Genomic DNA, 17,845 nt, shown 5'->3' on the forward strand with positions numbered 1-17,845 from the left:
AACTTGAGGCCTGAAAACAGTTTTTCCATCAATATTAATCATCGTTGCCAGAAGCCAGACTTCGCTAGACATCTATAGAAGTATTTAAGGGACGTATTTTGGTTCTCACAGATGAAATGTGACAGGGCCCCACAATTCCTTAATTTAAGTGCAAGCTTATTTGGTTGTTTTGGTGAGCGGGGGAAGAAAGGATGTGTTCAGATGCATATCTTAGTTTCTCTATTCATTTTGCCTCTCTCTTTCCCAACTTGCTCCCTATTGCTCATATTTAATCAGTTTGCCCCTCACAAAATTTATTAGCCATTACCCTCTATTTATTAAGGTTTTTTTGTGTTTTTTTTTTTAAAGTGTTTCAGATTATTGAAAAGAAAAAAAAAAGGGCAGGAGTGAGGTAGAGAAGGAAGAAAGGACAAAAAGAAGGAAGGGGAGGGGGAGGGAGGTTGGAGGAAAGGAGAGAGGGAAGGAAGAAAGGAGGACAACAAGGCTTTATGTTCCAGAGTATTATGTGTGTGTGTTTGATACTATTTTCCTATCAGAATATCAAGAAAAGGCCAATGTGCTAAAGTTTATATGTGGCTTCATTTGATGTCAGAAGGAAAAAAGACCAAAAAAGAAAAAAAAAGTTATGGAGAGTACCCTGCAGTCCCAAAACTTTTTAAACCAGACGTAAAACAGATAATTTATATGGATGATCTTAGTGATTACTGAGCCCTGGGCCGTAAAGGAACCTGTACCACTGAGGAGTATTTGAATGATGTCAATGACACAGCCAGTCCTGATTCTCGCCTTTGCCTGGAGAGCAGCATTGGCTAAAACACCTTCCATTCTGTTTCAGGTTCTAAAAACCAGTGAATATATCAGTAACCCACAGTGTCGGGTAAAGGGGTCATGCCGCACCTCAGAAATGCAAAGTATCAAAATCAGACTATTCTTTCCAGCAACACAGCAGTGATGGAAGAGCAAGGTCCTGGGTGTCCCCACAGGGCAGGACAGACGGGGGGGAGGGGGGCCTGGCTGACTGACAGTCCATCTCCCGCTCCCAGCCAGCCATGATGTTTAGTTTGGAGGGTGGTGTGTTGAGAAAGTTCAGTCAGGAGAGCTCAGCTTGGCAAAAACACTGGAACAAATCCACCAAGAATGAGAAGCAGAGAGCTAATTCCAATTACCGACATGATAAGCCTAGTAAAATGTTGACCCCCACTTTAAAGAAATAAACAAGCAGATCCAAAACATTACTATAAAATTCTAAGCTTACTTCCTCTCTGTACCTACAGCACAATGCCTGAACACGTGGATGTACACAATAAATGTTTTTCCCTAAAAATGCAATAAAATAAAAAGGCATAAAACTTTAGATACACGTGAAACTTAAAATCGCCCTAAGCGTTGGTTTCCTTCTGCTCACATGTCCACAGCACTTTACATAAAAAAATCATATCAATCTCCCTTAACATGAGAATTTTATATTAGACTTCTCATTCATACCCACACCCATCCACCATGGTAAGTGCAGGGTCCGAGGAGCCATGGTCAACGATATGGCCTTAATTTCTGGCCCAAGGGCAGCCCATTAACATGTTCCGTACAGGTGGTCTACAGCCACTTAGCTTTCTGCTTCCCAGGATATTGTTCCAACATCCTTCCCAACAGAACTCTACCTTTAAAAGGCAGTGCTTTCCAAAGGAAGCATTCACCTGACTGGTTGGAAATTAAAGGTCAAGAAAGTTTCCCTTCGTGGGCTAAGGTGGACCAGTCCATTTCCCTCTTATTATAAGAATTTAAAGAAGTAAATATGGATTGGGCAACAGACGCTGGACTTGACAAAGACACAGAGATAAGTTATGAGGTAGAGCGAAGGTCATGGGTAGCCCAAGGTTTTGAGGAGGCAGAATTATAATTCGGAGAAACTACGAGTATAAGCAGAAGGTACAAGGCAGACAAAGATGCAGAGTAAACGGGAAATCCGACGACAGTGAGAAGAAAGGCTGGAGTAGAAAGAAGCTGACATGAGTTGGAGGTATGTTATGTCTAAGACAGCAAACGAGAGGGCGAACCCATGGGCTATGGCTATGTAATTGAACCCTAACCACGTTCACAGTCCTACACCCGGATTTTCACGAAGGTCTATCACCCTCAATTTCTTTGATTATATCTCCAATAATTAAGCTGAAGTGTCTTAAGCTGGACAGTCTTTGTCAGAATGTCTGGTAAAAGAAACCCTTTAGGAAACTTTAACTTTAAAAAGTAGGTAAGCAACTTGCCTAAATCTCTAGAAAAAACAAAGTCTTAGCTAGTGTCTAATCTATTGGCTACCGACTCAAAGGAGGTTCTTCAAGTTTTTGGCATCATTACTGAGAGAAACACATCCACTTTGGAAGAAGGTCAACCCAAGACAAAAGCGTCAATTTCCTAGAAGAAAAAAAACACAAAACTGGCTGCGAATGAACTCCAAATCTCTGTACTCCCAAATCACAAATTTAAAAGTCTGGACATGTTGAAAAGCTAACTCATAACACAGACATGAAGAACAAATGCATGCAGATATAACATAACAGAAATGTGAAAAAAGCGAGTGTGGCTCCCCCTTGAAGGTCAGGGACTCCCAGAGTTTTCCCAGGTGAGGACCTACTTGTCCCTAATTGCTGCAATATTTCATTAGAAAGGACAAGTGTCCTTTTGCATCTCTCCCCAGGACTCAGCCTTGTCCCATTCAGACAGAAGGCTTTGCCTAGAAGCTTGAGATGAATCCAAGGTGGGGGGAATTCTAGTAACCTGGTTAGAGAATTTGCAAACATCCGTAACTGGTTATCAATTAGCTTACATATTTCTTTTCTTAGAAGTCCTTTTGGAAACAAATTCATTAATCAAGATATAGCTACAGCTGGAGTACAGAGGCATGAAGGAACTCTCAGGGCTCAAAGATAGATGTAAAATACCCTTAAATATTAGCAACGAGAGTCATATTCTAAAGCCGTGGTTGGCAAACTGCGGCTCGCGAGCCACATGCAGCTCTTTGGCCCCTTGAGTGTGGCTCTTCCACAAAATACCACGGCCTGGGAGAGTCTATTTTGAAGAAGTGGTGTTAAGAGAAGTTTAAGTTTAAAAAATTTGGCTCTCAAAAGAAATTTCAATCGTTGTACTGTTGATATTTGGCTCTGTTGACTAATGAGTTTGCCGACCACTGTTCTAAAGCTATCTCAAAAGTGTGTGATGCAAAATCAAGATTTCACATCCGTTCTTTGACATCACACCCAGGGTATAGGTTTCACCGCATTAAGTATCCTGTGAAAAAGGAAGCTCACAAAACTAGATCTGAAAAAAATGACTAAAAACTGACTTATGGCCTGGCCGGCGTGGCTCCGCGGTTGAGCGTCAACCTATGAACCAGGAGGTCACAGTTGGATTCCCTGGTCAGGGCACATGCCTGGGTTGCGGGCTCGATCCCCAGTGTGGGGCGTGCAGGAGGAAGCCGATCAATGATTCTCTCTCATCATGGATGTTTCTATCTCTCCCTCCTCCTCCCTTCCTCTCTAAAATCAATAAAAATATGTACTTTTTAAAAACGGACGAACCTCAATGGCTTTGCATAACACAGGCAGCTGACGGCAAGTGGCCCTGGCTGCCGGTGCTGCCCGCTGACATCCTGCCCAGCACCGGGTAGAAGTCAGACACCGAGGCCGACTGATGTGCAGGGAGGTCTCCCTTTGAGCAAGCTACTTCGCTTCTCTACGCGTCAGTTTCTCACAGGTAAAAGTACATAAAAACCACCCTCCCCTTGGTTTTTCACAAGGTTAGAGGAAAATAAGACGTAAAAGTCTCCCATTCTGGAAGCCTGTTCCCCCAAAGGCGAGCTGCTGTGGGGCTGAAGACCCAGCATCGGCACCCCCACTTTTAGTTCTGGGGTTTGTACAGGAAGAGCCAGGAACAGGCCTCAGTGGTCACTACGCTTTTTCTCTTACCGCGTTGGCAAGTGACGGAGTGTCCCCCAGGGTCCGGCCCCAGCACCTGGCATTGGTGAACAGAGAAGTCTCGGTTTGGGGGTGGGGGGCGGTCCTGTGTATTGAGGGATATTTGGCCTCATTCCTGGCCTCCACCCAGTAGATACCAGTAGCATCTCCAAGCGATGATGACCCCACAATGTCTTCAGACTCTGTCAGTATCCATGGGGTCAAAGTCACCCTGGCTGAGAACCCCTGGTTGATAGCAATGGCAGGGAAGGTGGGTTAGAAAATGCGAATCCCCCCGCGGGCCGCCATGGGCCGCCGGCTGTCACCACCGGGTCTCACATTCCTCCTCGGTGTACGGCATGGAATTTTCAAACAAGGACTTGTCAGGAAACCACACAGCAGCCAGCCCAGAATTCCTGAACTTACAAAGTGAGCCATGGAAACGCTGTGGTGGAAATAAAATAAAGCCATAAAGCACGGACTTCACAGACATGAACCACTTGGCCAAGGCTCCCCAACCAGGCCCACGCGGTGACCTAGTCCTCCGAGCACCGTCCCTGCCTCTCCGGGGCACGGAGTGTGGTCGGAGGAAGCAGGATGCCAGCGCCTGCCTTTTCATTCAGCCTTCGGGTGAGGCTCACGTCTCTGCCCCAGTTTTTCCAGCTGAAAAATACACAGACTGTCCAATCTCCGAGGGAAGGCGGGGGAGGGTGGTGGGAAGAGATCCACCAAAGACCTTGTATGCGCACATGCATGATCCATGGACACAGACAATAGGGGGTGAAGGCCTGGGTGGGGGGCGGGGCAGGCTAGAAGGGGTAAATGGAGGGGAAAAGGGAACATATGTAATACTTTCAACAATATGGAGTTCTTAAAAATGTTTAAAAAAATGCAGTCGGTAATAACGAACACTCTGACCTGTCTGGTTTTTGATCCTTACTTGAGGAATCCACTCACTACAGGGCCTCGGGTCATAATAACCAGGAGAGAGAAAATCACTACAACCACAAGAAACAATTGTGTCTCCAACTTTTGGCCTGAAAGACAGAACTTATTTCATCTTTGCCGTGGGAATGCCTAATCTGCCTCCCACGCCGTCGCACTGTGCTGGCCTCCTTTGTGCGCCACCGGCCTGGACCAGAGCATTCTGCATGCTAGCAGCGCCCAGCCCCACCCTTTCCTGCCATCCCCGGAAGGCGCCTACTTGGGGATGTTTCCCCTAATCATCTCTCCTGCTTCATGACTTTCTAATACCAGAGAGCTCCCGAATGTCTCCCTTTGGAGGCCACGAACCATTGTAAACGGAAGACTCTTCATGCTCCCCACAAAGCCATTTTCACCCCCTGGGGCAGCACTGCCCCCACCACGGGCCCACAGCATAGAGGGCTCTACCTTACAGTGTGTGCACAGAGCCGGAAGTCCCCTTCTGCTCGGCAGGGCCTTCAACGGGGGCTTCCGAAGGGACTCCGAACACCAAAAAGCAAGTGGGAGAAGCCACGGTTCCATCTGACCTCAAGGCTACACACCACCCGAGAGGTCGGCATTCCTGGGGAGGAGCCACCTCACTCTCCCAGGACCCCCCAGTCTCTGGGGCCAACAGCACCTCTCGGGGGCCAAACCCAGCTAGACCTCAACCATGGCCTTGAGGGGAGATACCACCAACGTGCATTTCTTGGGAAGCTTTCAAAGGATCCTGTTAGGTGTCAGGGTTATGAAAATAAACAGCACAAGTGACTACCTGGGAAGAAGTCATGGACACGCATGGACACATGTGGGTAGTGAGGGCTGAGCCGATGAACGAGGTGAAGGGATATGCGTGCATGGACATGTGCGGGTGGCGAGGGCCGTGCAGCGGCGAGGTGCGTGCGCGCCCTGCAGAGAAGGACCAGCGCTAGCCAAGCAGCCCAGGGGGTGGGATCTCCTGATTTCGTGGGTTGTTATGTGAAATCTGGATTTGATGTGAAATCTCCTGGTTTTGAAATGTGGGTTTTAAATTTTAAAACCCTTTGTGGACTTCAAAAAGGAAACACAGCTGTAAGCAACATAAGCCTATCGATTTGTAAGCTATTTGCAAACCAACAGCAGGAAAAATGTCCCCTCTTCCCAGAGGAGAGAGGCCCTGACCTAAGGTGCTTCCCAGTTGCAGAAGGTGCTGACGGGGGGGGGGGGGGGGGCGCTCCTACAAAGCAGTGAGGTGGGGAACTATGCCCAATGTCCCTGCTTCACAGCCTTACTACTGAAGAAACGCCGGGGCAGGTGTGCCCTGACTGCTTAAAGAAATGTAAGGGCATCCTTCTGTGACCACTGTGAGGCGGACTTCGTGCATTTTAATACGCTACATATACCAGAAGCTCTAATAATCACTGATTTCACCGGAGCTAACCAGTTAATAATGGTGCCTTTTCTGCCTAATTAGACAATATGTAACATCGTCCAACCAATATTATGCTACACATGAATTTTAAAATTCCCAAAATATGTAAGCTATCCTATCTCCTTAAAATTTTCCTTGGTATAAGGATACAAGTGAATTCCAGTCCTGAGTTCCATGGCTTACCTTTTGGACAATTACAGACATTTTTTAGCAGTTTGGGGTCTTTCTGAATACAGTCCCTCCCAAGTCACAGAGGCTGTGCCAAGCGCATTCTCCAGTCTCAAAAATTCCAGTTATTTTTCATATCAAGACTCTAATAAATAATTAATGCAAAACTTTGTATTCTGCTGATAAACAAGATGCAGCATTCAAATCAGTGCAACTCAGAGATAGGCACGTGAAAGAAAAGGTGATATATTTGAAGAGTTTCAGAGTAGTTATGGGTTCAAAGTCAATGGCTAAGGTTAAGTCAATGTAGAGAAAATTACCCAATTTGTAAGCTGATGGGAATAACCTCTTATACTATAAAAAATTCTCTCAGTGATATCAGAAGTTAATATTAATAGCCACAAAATGCTTAAAACTGAAAATAAAAAATTACAGACAGATTCTTAGCCATTAAGTATTGTTAGCATACTCCAGTTTTGACATACTATCATAAAAGGTAATAAAACTCATAAATCAATTGGCTGTCTGCTTCTAAGATTTACTTTACTCAAACTGGTCAGCTAAAAGAAAAAAATATCACATTGAATATCCTTTAGCTCCCTACACATTAGGACCTCACAGAAATGAAAATTTCTGGACAAAAAATGGAGACTGAAATGTATAGGAACCGTCATTCAAATAAAGCAAAGTTCTTAATTATAATGGAGACTAGGTTTTTAGTCTTTTTATCTCAAACTTCTCTAAATTTCCAACTTTAACATAAAAATGGGATTTAAAATGGGAAGCTGCATAAAACAGCTTTTCACTGCTGGATGGAACTAAGATGAGCCTGAATGCAAAGTCCACACAAAGTTCCCTGAAGCCAGTCCTTGGCCTTGTGCTGGTTCAACATAGAAGTTCTGACAACCATGAGACAAACGGGGTGATGGAGAAGTTTTTTATATGACCGGATTTATACAGTTTGCAAGGTCTTTTGTCTGAGGCTATCCTTTTCGTTAATTTTTTGTAATTAAAAATATTCTGTATTATAAAATATATGGTTAATAAATGAGAGCTTCCCTTAAATTTTTTGTATAAATTTATTTTCCTAAGCAAAACATTAGTAAACCTATACCAATAAAGGTATAGGTTTAATTTTAATTTCGACTAAATCCCAACATAGGAAAACCCTGCTCTCTGTGAGTCAGTGTGTTGATTTACTAGGGAGGTGCTCTGGTGTGTGAATGAGGCCCCAGCCAGGAGAGGTCAAGGGGAGGGAAAGGGGGGATGGGTCCTGAAGGACAAGCCCAAGGGTTCACCTCCGAGGAATGACTCCCCCAAGCACCACCCCTGAGCCAGTTATTAGCCCACCCGTATCACCCACTGACGCTGCGTTTACTGTGGATGGCATGGGACTGCCTCTAGGGGCGTTTCTAGCTCTATGATTCATGAGTCTAATCTGTGACTTTGGAAACTGACCAATGATAACAGGAAAGCATTGCCTGAGATGTCAATATTTGGATGTAAAGTCATGTAAGCCGGAAGTCACTTCTGACTTCTCCCCCGGGCATTTAAGGGTGGACCAAGGGGGAAGAAGATAGGAAGCGTCAGGGTAAGCATCTCACCCCAACCTTCACTCTCTCTCCTGTGAGTCTTGATCAAGAAGCCATTCTTCTCTTTCCTCTTCTTCTCTTCCATTCTCTATACACACATACCCAGCTACGTGCACTCCTGTCTCAACCTTCCTCTTCTTGCTACACGCAGGGAGATTCAGAGGGAGACTGTGGAGGGTCCTCTCTGGTGGCAGCGGGGTTGGTGGTATGAGCAGTAGGACAAATCTCATCATTTACCAAAATAACATGTGGGCAAAACTCTGAGGGGTATAACCTTGGAACCCCCAGTTAAGATTTCTCCCCGAAGCTAACTGATTTTAGAGTACAGCAAGAGTCAGTAAACTCAATTAGTCTTAGAAAGAAATATTTCAATGGTAGCAAAAACGAAGCAACAAAGCATGCAACCCACGTGAAGGTAGATTTCTAAAACAGAAGAAACCAAAGATGGCCAAAAACACATCTTAAAATTCCAAGACTCTCTCAATAATTCCTTCCCAGGTTTCGGTTGAGTCCAGCTATTTCCTAGCTCACAGGGATATTTCTTTCTCTCAGCCTCATCACACGCTCCTGAAGGAATTTTGACTCAATTCACCAGCTACTTCAGTGTTTTCTCTTTAGAAAATGGACTGATGAGAACTGTGAGTTATGTTTTCTGACGGGGAGATATAATTCCGCACGAACCTCTTGCTTCCCAATCCCACAGGTAACACGCCCTTAGGACAGACAGGGGCTGCCTCTGGCGCTGATGCTCAGTCACGTTTCTCTGTGTGAGCAGGTGTGTGCATGTGCGCGCACACTGTTCCCACTGAGAGAAGGGGGTCCATGTCCCAGGGACACGGCGTGAGACCTCCACAGCTGCTAGCACTGCCAGCGCTGCTCAGCGTGGAAGGGGGGCGCCGGGAGGGGGGCGCTGACCTGCACTGGCTCTGGCGGCAGCTGGACCACGTGCTGCATGCGCTCGCTGTGGTGGTGCCTGGACTCCTCCTCGTAGATCACGTCCCGCTCGTGCTGGGGGAGGTTCAGGAAGCGGCGGATGGTGCACAGGTTCTCCCAGAGCGTGCGGTTCTCCGGGCTGGGGTTCTCCTTCCAGCGGAGCAGCTCGCACAGCCAGCCCTGGGGAGAGAAGGTCACGAGAGGTCACCCGAGGAGCGCAGAGCAGAGGCTGCTGGCTGCAGGCGGCGCCTCCCACGTGATCGCACTCTCCTGTCCAAACTGCTCCCCCCAACCTGGGAGGCACTGGCATAGCCGGCACCTCTAAACCCAACCAGTGGCCACTGGGCGGGTCACACCAATGCCCGAGAATCTTCACTCTTGTTCATCATCTTAGCACCTTTCCTATCACAGACATTCTCGGTTCCTTTGTAAAAGATGCTCAAGCAAGATTAGTTATCCAATCCTCAGAAAAAAGCAATTTGTGTTGGGCTACTACAATTTTTAAAATCAGCCAATTGCCTGCGGACCGAAGGGTCCCCAGTTGGATTCCGGTCAAAGGCACATGCCCAAGTTGTGGGCTCGATCCCCAGTAGGGGGCGTGCAGGAGGCAGCCAATCAATGATTCTCTCTCATTGTTGATGTTTCTATCTCTGTCTCCCTCTCCCTTCCTAAAATTAGCCAAATGGATGGTATTCCACCCTAAGAAAAGAGTGAAGATGAACAAATATGTATTACAAGATGGAAAATTCCACAGAAAGAAAATGTCTAAGTGTGAAGGGCACTGAATTCTCTAGGGAGAAAACAGTCTTACGATCATCAATAACGCCACCTAACAGAAGCAAGCACCATAGCTGGAAAGGGAAAAAAAAGTGTATATTTGCTCCACCTCTGAATGCCTAGGGCTCAAGGCCCTGTTCCCCATCACCTTCCTGCCACAGCCACACCTGCAGGAAGGTAGGCAGTGGGCCGGGTCACACCTGCAAATGTGTGCCTCCCACCTCTGGCACCCGAATGTTCTCGCAACGGCACGAGGAAGAAAATGCAATGCAAATAATGATGGAGTATATGAAAATAATACAGAGGATGCTGTCAACATCGCTCGCTGACTCGTGTCAAAATATTTTCCCCAGTCGCTTTCTAACTCATCATTTCCAAGCTACGTCGCTAATTTTAAAAGCAAGAACTGTCCCACATCGCGCCTCTTGTAAAAGAGTCAGAATTTTTCTAGCAAGGTGCATAAGTGAACACAAATGACTTCGTGAAAAATCAACCCCACCCCTCCACAAATCTCTGTATCACAACTTGTGAGCCAATGGGCGTTCCCGACACGCATCCTAAAGCCCCCATATAGTATCATGAGCCGTTGTTCGTCTGACACTCCACTGTGTCTTCTGCCTTTACACCCCGTTCCCCCTCCCCCCCAAAAAAGGCAAGATTTGATTATCTCCGCTGCATCGGCCAAGACAGCAACACCAGCTGTTCGCATTGTGCAGCCTCTTCCTCGCGGCCTCCATGTTAATAACCTGATCATTCCATTTTCTCCTTCAACTGCTGGCTGCGGCGCCGCGAGGAGACAAAAACCCAGGCCCATCTGCAGCAGCTGTAGGCACTGAACTGTGAAGCCACCGGGGATTTATAAACTAATCTGTAACACAACACTGCCTTGTTTTTACAAGTGAGAGGCCACATTTGCGCAGACCTGATCTTTGCTTGCAATAAACTGGGAGCTGGGGAGAGTTAGAGGGTTAGGAAGAATGAAAACAAGGTATCTAATCATTTCTTTGGAAATGTTTTTCCAAGCATTTTCATAGATTTTTTTTTTTTCAACTCAACAGAGAGATAGGTAGGTACTAGTTGATTTTCAAGGTGCAACGTCTATGAACATTGGAGACAAAATGTTTATCTCTATCAGAAAATACATGATATTAAAAAAATAAATCTCCCAGTCCCAACGTGTTTCCTCAAGGGTTCCTTGGTACAAAGGAAAGGATTCTTGAAATGGAAACGAAACCATCTGTGGAAAAAATAAGCTATTTCCCTGTCGTTTCACAGATCTGAATGCGTCTCCAACTGAACTCTTTCAGATCTTTCAAACAGGTATGCTTAACCTCTCCCAGGGGAAGCCACAGCCTGGAGACCGATCATTTAACAGAAAATAGGAACAAAAACCTACATCTGTGAAAGGATGAAGTTCTGAGATGCCCAGACCTTCAGGGGGACGGCACCTGCCGTTCCGCCAGAGGAGTGAACTGCATTGTGGGAAGCCAGCGCTTGAAAGGGGACAGGTGACAGCTGAGTGGTACCTCCACTTAGGACACTCGGAATGTCTCGCACAACAGTCACCGCCGCGTTTGATTTATAGGCGCTGCTGTAATCGGCGCTCATTACAATCACTTAGAACCAACTACGGCCTCATCATGGGCCGTGCTGTCTGCCATCAGTCTTTAAGGAGTGTGGTGCTCAATTTGCCCACTGACATGCGAGGTCCCGACCTTGAAGCTATTAGGGAGCGGATTAGACACAAGTGTGATCATGTGTGCAGACATAAGCAAACCAAATTAATTTCTGGCACAGGGAGGGAGCCAACAGGACCGTGTTCCCGGGGCACCAGAGCACTCCCCTCCGCCCCCCGTCCCTGATGGAGCTGAGCTAATCGCGTGTTTAAGGGAACCCGGTTTTGAAGATGAAGCACATTCATGGTATTTAGAGGGTTATTAATCTAGTTTCCCCACCAAGTGTTTGCTTGGCTGATCAGATTAAGGGCTGGAGCCTTCCGCAGCGCGCCCCCTCCGCAGCAGGCCCCGAGAAATCTGTGATACTTCACAGCCTTGGACATATTGCACCATGTGTGCCCAGCTGCTTCAATAATTAGCTTATGAATGTATCAGCTGGTTCTGCGATTTTTATAAATAATAACTAACCTACGGAGCAGAAAGATTGTCAGGAGCCTTAGAGCAGCACAAAACGGCAAGGAGCTCTCGCTGTAGCTGCTTCTACTGAATGCTGGGATTCCCCACTCATGGAGCTCCTGTGTCATTTATAAGTTATTTATTTGGCATCTGAAATGGCAATGTATCCTCGTCCGTTTTCTTCACGGCAGCCATGATTTGCTTTCTCCTCACCCTCCCTATTTTATGCTCACCTTCCAGAAATCTATTCTTCACCTCCCAACTCACCCTCCATCTTTGTATTCATGCCATCCCTCCACCGGTCCATACGAGAAGCTTCTCTCTGTTTTCTCAGTGGGGTGTCTCGTGAGCTTGTTTGGTGGCTAATGAATGTGTGAGAAAGTACCACGCTCTTGCCTGAACACACATGTATGTAACTGAGAGTGAACGCATCATAGGAGAGATAAAGAGTCCCCACTTTGGGATTTTTTTCATCTATATAAATTTTGCATGCCATCCAAGAAAGTTTTGCAGTATCAGGCAAAAAAAAAAAAAAGTGTAAATGTCAAATAAAACAGTGACAGATGACAGTATTCTCTATTGAATAGCACTGTTTCTGCCGTGCATGTTCAATGGGAACTCATGAATTATTAATAAACAAATCTCCTTTTTCTGTTAAAAATCTCAAGTAGGTTTTTTTGTTGTTGTTCCCTGTGTGGTATGTGGTGCATTCCAGGAGAATGAGTTCCATTTTGGAAATGCTGATACAGACGTTCATCTGATTCCCAGCCCTGGCCCGGTCCGTGAGAGGTACCACGAACTTTTAATCTGGTTGTAAGTTTTGACCAAATGTTGGCTCACTACTCCTATAGTCAGTTGAGGTTTTGTAGTATGGTAAAACTGAGGCTAAGTGTTTGAGCACAGTTGAGAAGCATAGAGAGCATTCAACTTGGATCCCGGAGACCTAACTGCTAAGTTCCTGCTCCAACATTAAAATAACTGAGTGACCTTCAGGCAAGTGGTTACCCTCTTGGAGCTTCTGGGAAATTAACTGTAAAATATGGTAGATTCCATGATTTATTACCTTGTTATTTGTCAGAAATAGCAGATAATGGTTGATTATTAGGATTAAAACAAAGAAGAAATCACCTTGACCTAGGGATCAAGGTCAACGTCACCAGCGATGACATGTGGACACCATGAACCCTGTGATGTGATGCACCACGAAGGCCACAAGATAAAATCTGAGGTAGTCTAGCCCAAAATGCATAACCTCAATCGAATCATGACAAACCCACATTGAGAGATGGTCAACAAAATAAGTCAGCATTCTGCAGAAATGGCAAGGCCAAAAAAACCCCCAAAAAACGGAAAGACTAAGTAATAGTCACAGACTACAGAAAACTAAGGAGAAATAATAAAAAAATGCTGTGTGGTTTCTTGAACAGGAAATGGACTTAATGGAAAACTATTGAAATTAGAGTACATTTTTTAAGTTTATTGTATTAAAACAATGTTGATGTTCTGGTTTTAATTATTGCACTACAGTCATTTTTTTGATGTAACGTGTTAACATTAGGAAAAGTCAGGTGAGGGATATATGGAAACTACTATTTGGCAACATTTCTGTGAGTCTAAAATTTGTTACAAAAAAAAAAAAAATTCAACGTAGGGACCCCAGAGAAGGAATACAGGTTTAAAGGCTGCATCCTTGCAATTGATGGTTAAAGCATTCTCATGCATTTGGTGCACATGCAAATAATATCTATTAACATCTCATTTTAGCCATGTTGTCAGCCTCTTAACCAAATATATTCCCCTCCGTAGAAAAAACAAGTCGGATCTTCCTTTCCCACTATGAAAGGGAGGAAGCACGCACACCCATCAAAATATAGTTTATTTACAAATCCACGTGCTCCTGAAAAGTTGTACATCAATCTGAATTTACGAAGCAAATTATGTTATCAATGTATTAGCAAGTGCTTACTACTTGAAGATACGTGCCATTATTTCTTTTTGGAAGATGAGTGATAACCCCATAGTTTGTCTTTGAGCGAAGTGGTAGTCACTGGTGAGCTACTTCAATGAGACATCTCTCATTCACAATTCAAAAGCACTAAAAGAGAAAGCAGTGAGAACCACAACTGGCTCCCGGTTTCCCTTCATGGTCTCATCTCCCATCCATTTCTCTACTGACCTCGTGCTCCCACTGTGAATTACTTTCAGTCCCCGAATCTGTTTGGTGAATCCTATCTCCATGCATGAACTGTGGGGTGTGTACCTATGTGTGACTTCTCTTTGAGGCTGGTTGTAAGTTTTAACCAAAGGTTGGCTGAATGTTTCCATAGTCAATTAAGCTTTTTTTAGCTAAAACTGAGGCTAAGTGAATTACAAGTGTTTGACACAGCTCATGTTCCTTGAGTTACTACCTTGGATGAAATGTCTCAGACTCAACCCTTGTCCCCCATGAGAAGCTGTGCTTCAAGGCTCAGCCAACATGGTCTCATCTGATCTCCTGAAAACTGGTTGCTCACCCTCGCTCGACCCCAAGGCATTTTGCTGATACTCTTTCACAACTTGATGATGACTATTGTGATGGGTGAGCTTCCTGATGGGGCTGGAGGGGAAGGGATGGCTTCTTCATCATTCCAGCCCTTTCAGTGGAGACTGTGGGTCCTTGCACATAAAAACTACTCAATAAATGTTCATAGGACTGAGCTGAAATTATTAGAGTGTGTAGAAATTAGTGAGGAGAAACGGTTCACAGTCTCAAATTCAGAGTTACAGTTGGCGAGGAGTACCTTCCTCCCTCCCTTCCTACCTCCCCCGCTTCCTCCCTCCCTTCCTAACAAGTCCTTAGAGAAAACACTAGGATAAAGTTGAGAATACCATGGACTCGCAATGGCCTGGCTGTAGTAAAGTACATACTTCATCAGCTTCATTCTCTCAGAGTTTCATTTAAAAAAATAATGACCTAAATGCCATTGTGTCAATCATTTTAAAAAATCCGTTCTCATCTTTTTATTCATTTTTTTTCTGTGTGTGTTGCTATTGTTGTGCAGATGAAGCATTTTAAAGCTTTCCTGGGTTAAAATGAATGAGGAAAGACAATATCTATTTCACTAAGAAAAAAAAAATTTAAATTTTCAGGTAGCCAATAAGTAAGTGATGACATATTCTCCAAATGACATACCAAAGGCTGAGAATTTCCCAATGACCAGCGAGGTCTTTTAACATAGGCCAGTGTCTGAGTTTGAAGTCCATCAGATGGAAGCTTGAATCCTAGCTCCAAAATTTAAGGTTAAGTGATGGGGGAGGGGATGCAAGTGGGAAGAGTAAGGCTCCTGTCCGTGGTACTGAAATGCCATCGCCTACTAAGGTACTTGTTTTCCCACCGCCAGGACACTAGTAATGATTCCAACTTCCCCATGTTTTCTCCTTAAAAATAAATAAATGAATAAATTAATTAATCCCATGTTGGTGACCAATTTCCTAGTTTTTATAATTTCAGAACAAATACAACCCAGGGTTTTCTCAGCAACACACACAGGTTCACAGCGGGCTTCGATCTGCAACAAAAAACATAAATGGCCATTCCTGTGAAGTAAGGTATTATGAGCCTTGAAGGCAGGACCTTGTCATAGCTATTACTGTTCCCCCTGATGTGTCTAGCACAGAGCCGATGCGTGAATTCCCACAGTCAATGGCCCCCACCACCTTTGCCCCACTGGGAATGCCAATAAATAAGTGGGCAAGTGAATAGCTCTGGGAGGATGATTCAGGGATTCCTGCACCAGCAATGTAAAAGGCCATTTACTCATCCACATTTCCAATACAGAAAATGTCAGCATATGCACCCAAAAGGAAATGTTTTCTGAGCGTCTCAGAAGGAAATTCAGATTATTAACCACAGACAGTTCGCTTTCTAAATGGAAGCACACGAAGTCCCCAAACAAACTTTTGTAGCTGTGAAAGGATTTCTCTTCATCTGGGTGAGACTCTTCTGAAGTGTGAAATGAGCCAGATAATATTCAGCTCTTGTTTCTTAGTCACTGAATTCTCTTTTCATGAATCCAATAAGTGTCTATTAAAATAAATAAACCCCCTAATGATTCAAGATAACCTAATCAGGAAGCTGAAATGGGTAAAGGGCTAACTGCGAGGGAGACTCGTCAAGGGTTTTGGCGAAGGCCTGATGGGGGGTCACCTCAGCCCGAACAAAGGTGGGTGCTGGGCCTCTGGTTACAGTTCACGGTTAATTATTTTAGGCCTTGCATGTGTGAAGTAAAAATGGTCTGCTTCTTTCTTTATTTTTCAAAATGGTTTCGCTAAGTTCCAAACTGTATTTTCATGGGAACCAATTTTCAGCTCTCCCCAGGCATGTCCCTCGCATTTCTATGGATGTGCTTGTAAAGACTGAGTCTGTAGTTGGGAGTAATGGAAATTTTATTCAGACCAATTCCTTAAACTCTGTTAGAGAGGGCTCAAGTCAAGAGGGGATTTTATAAATTTTTGTCTGCCTCCTTACCCTAGATACATAGGATACACTTTGCTACCTAACAGTATGAAAATTTGGTATGAGTTTATATAAATATGTATACACATACATGTGTACATGGGAACATGCATCTGAAAAAATTGTCCATATCTGTCAAAAAGATGAATGAAATGGAATTGTGCTCTTCTCTACTTAAGTAGTAGAAAGGTATTATCAGTAAAATGTACTAAAATATGAAGCAGAAAAAAACAAAAATATTTCCAGGCCCCGATTTCAGGTCCAAATTCTAGCATACCTTTGACACAATACTATATATTCTGCAAACTGCCTCAAAAACTTGTAAGTGCATGAGGAAAAAATCAAACACATCAGAAAACTAGGAATGGTAGTTTTTTTTTTTTAAGATCGGGGCTGGTTCTAGGGTGAGGCAAGCAAGTGACGAGTGCATAAAATGTAAGGGGTGTGGCTCTGAGCACGCAGGCCTCCTTGATTGTACATCCTAGGACCTAGTTTGCCTCACCCTAACCTTGGCCCCATGAAAGGGAGAAGATAAACAGTGTCTACAGGCAAGTGGTGGGATTCATTCATAGGCACCAACATTCTCCAACTGTAAGGACCCTGCTTTAACTCAATGTCCTCTTTAAAAGAGGGCTGGGAGTGTTCGGAGACATGGCTCTAATATGCCAACCTGACTTATTTCAAAGTTGCATGCAAGTTTCCAAAGGCGCCGTGTCATAAACAGGCAAATTCATGCAACTCAAGGTTTCTGCAGTAAAGTTGCGTTTAAAACCAGTACATAAACGTTAGCAGTGGGTAAATGCATCTGACATTTTAAGATCTGCATATGAACTCTGTGATTCATCTCTGTTGATAGCTAATTAAGGGCTCCCATAAAAGCTGGTTTTAGTTCATGAAACCTTAACATAGCGAATGGTGGGCACAGTAAAAAGATCCCAACTCCTCACTATAAGGTGGATACAACACATCTTGAGGGAATGTCTGCTGATAAAATCTCACTAGAATCTAATCCTCTAAGATTACGCTGAGAGAAAAGGCAGAGAATGAAAGACGGGTCCAACCCGACAATGAAACATCATAGTGTTGATAGCGTTGACTGCCTACTTGGTTTGGCATTCGGGAATGTTGAGAAATCTAATTTCTTTACTATGTGGCATCATAATTTTTTCAAATGGTACTTAGAGTGTAAACAGGCTACTTCTTTATTTGAAGTTGGTGGACAGCCCTGAAATTGTGGTATCCATACCCCAGCTGACAAGAGTAGAAAGTCCTCCTTGGTAGGCTGTAAAAATTATTGTGTTCCAAAGAAACCTGCCCAGCAACCGGGGGCAGCTGCTCAGGTGAGGCTGCCTGCCTCATTTCAGTCTGCCTTCCATGCGGATCCAAGATGGCAAAAGCAAAATCTTCAGGATTAAGACTAAGACCAC

At 44.5% G+C, this 17,845-nt stretch overlaps 1 protein-coding gene across 1 annotated transcript in view; it reads right to left on the reverse strand.

The window, feature by feature from the left end:
- The window catches only part of SATB2 (SATB homeobox 2), a gene marked incomplete at its 3' end in the record, with an annotated part of 179,355 nt that overhangs the window by 23,796 nt on the left and 137,714 nt on the right, over window positions 1-17,845 (reverse strand). Inside the window, exon 10 of the mRNA XM_080671126.1 lies at window positions 8,997-9,194. Within this exon, the coding sequence (XP_080527252.1) occupies window positions 8,997-9,194 (198 nt within the window). The remainder of the gene's footprint in view (window positions 1-8,996; window positions 9,195-17,845) is intronic.

The sequence above is a fragment of the Plecotus auritus genome (assembly GCF_963455305.1).
Source record: "Plecotus auritus genome assembly, chromosome: 5".
NCBI classification, from domain to species: Eukaryota; Metazoa; Chordata; class Mammalia; order Chiroptera; family Vespertilionidae; genus Plecotus; species Plecotus auritus.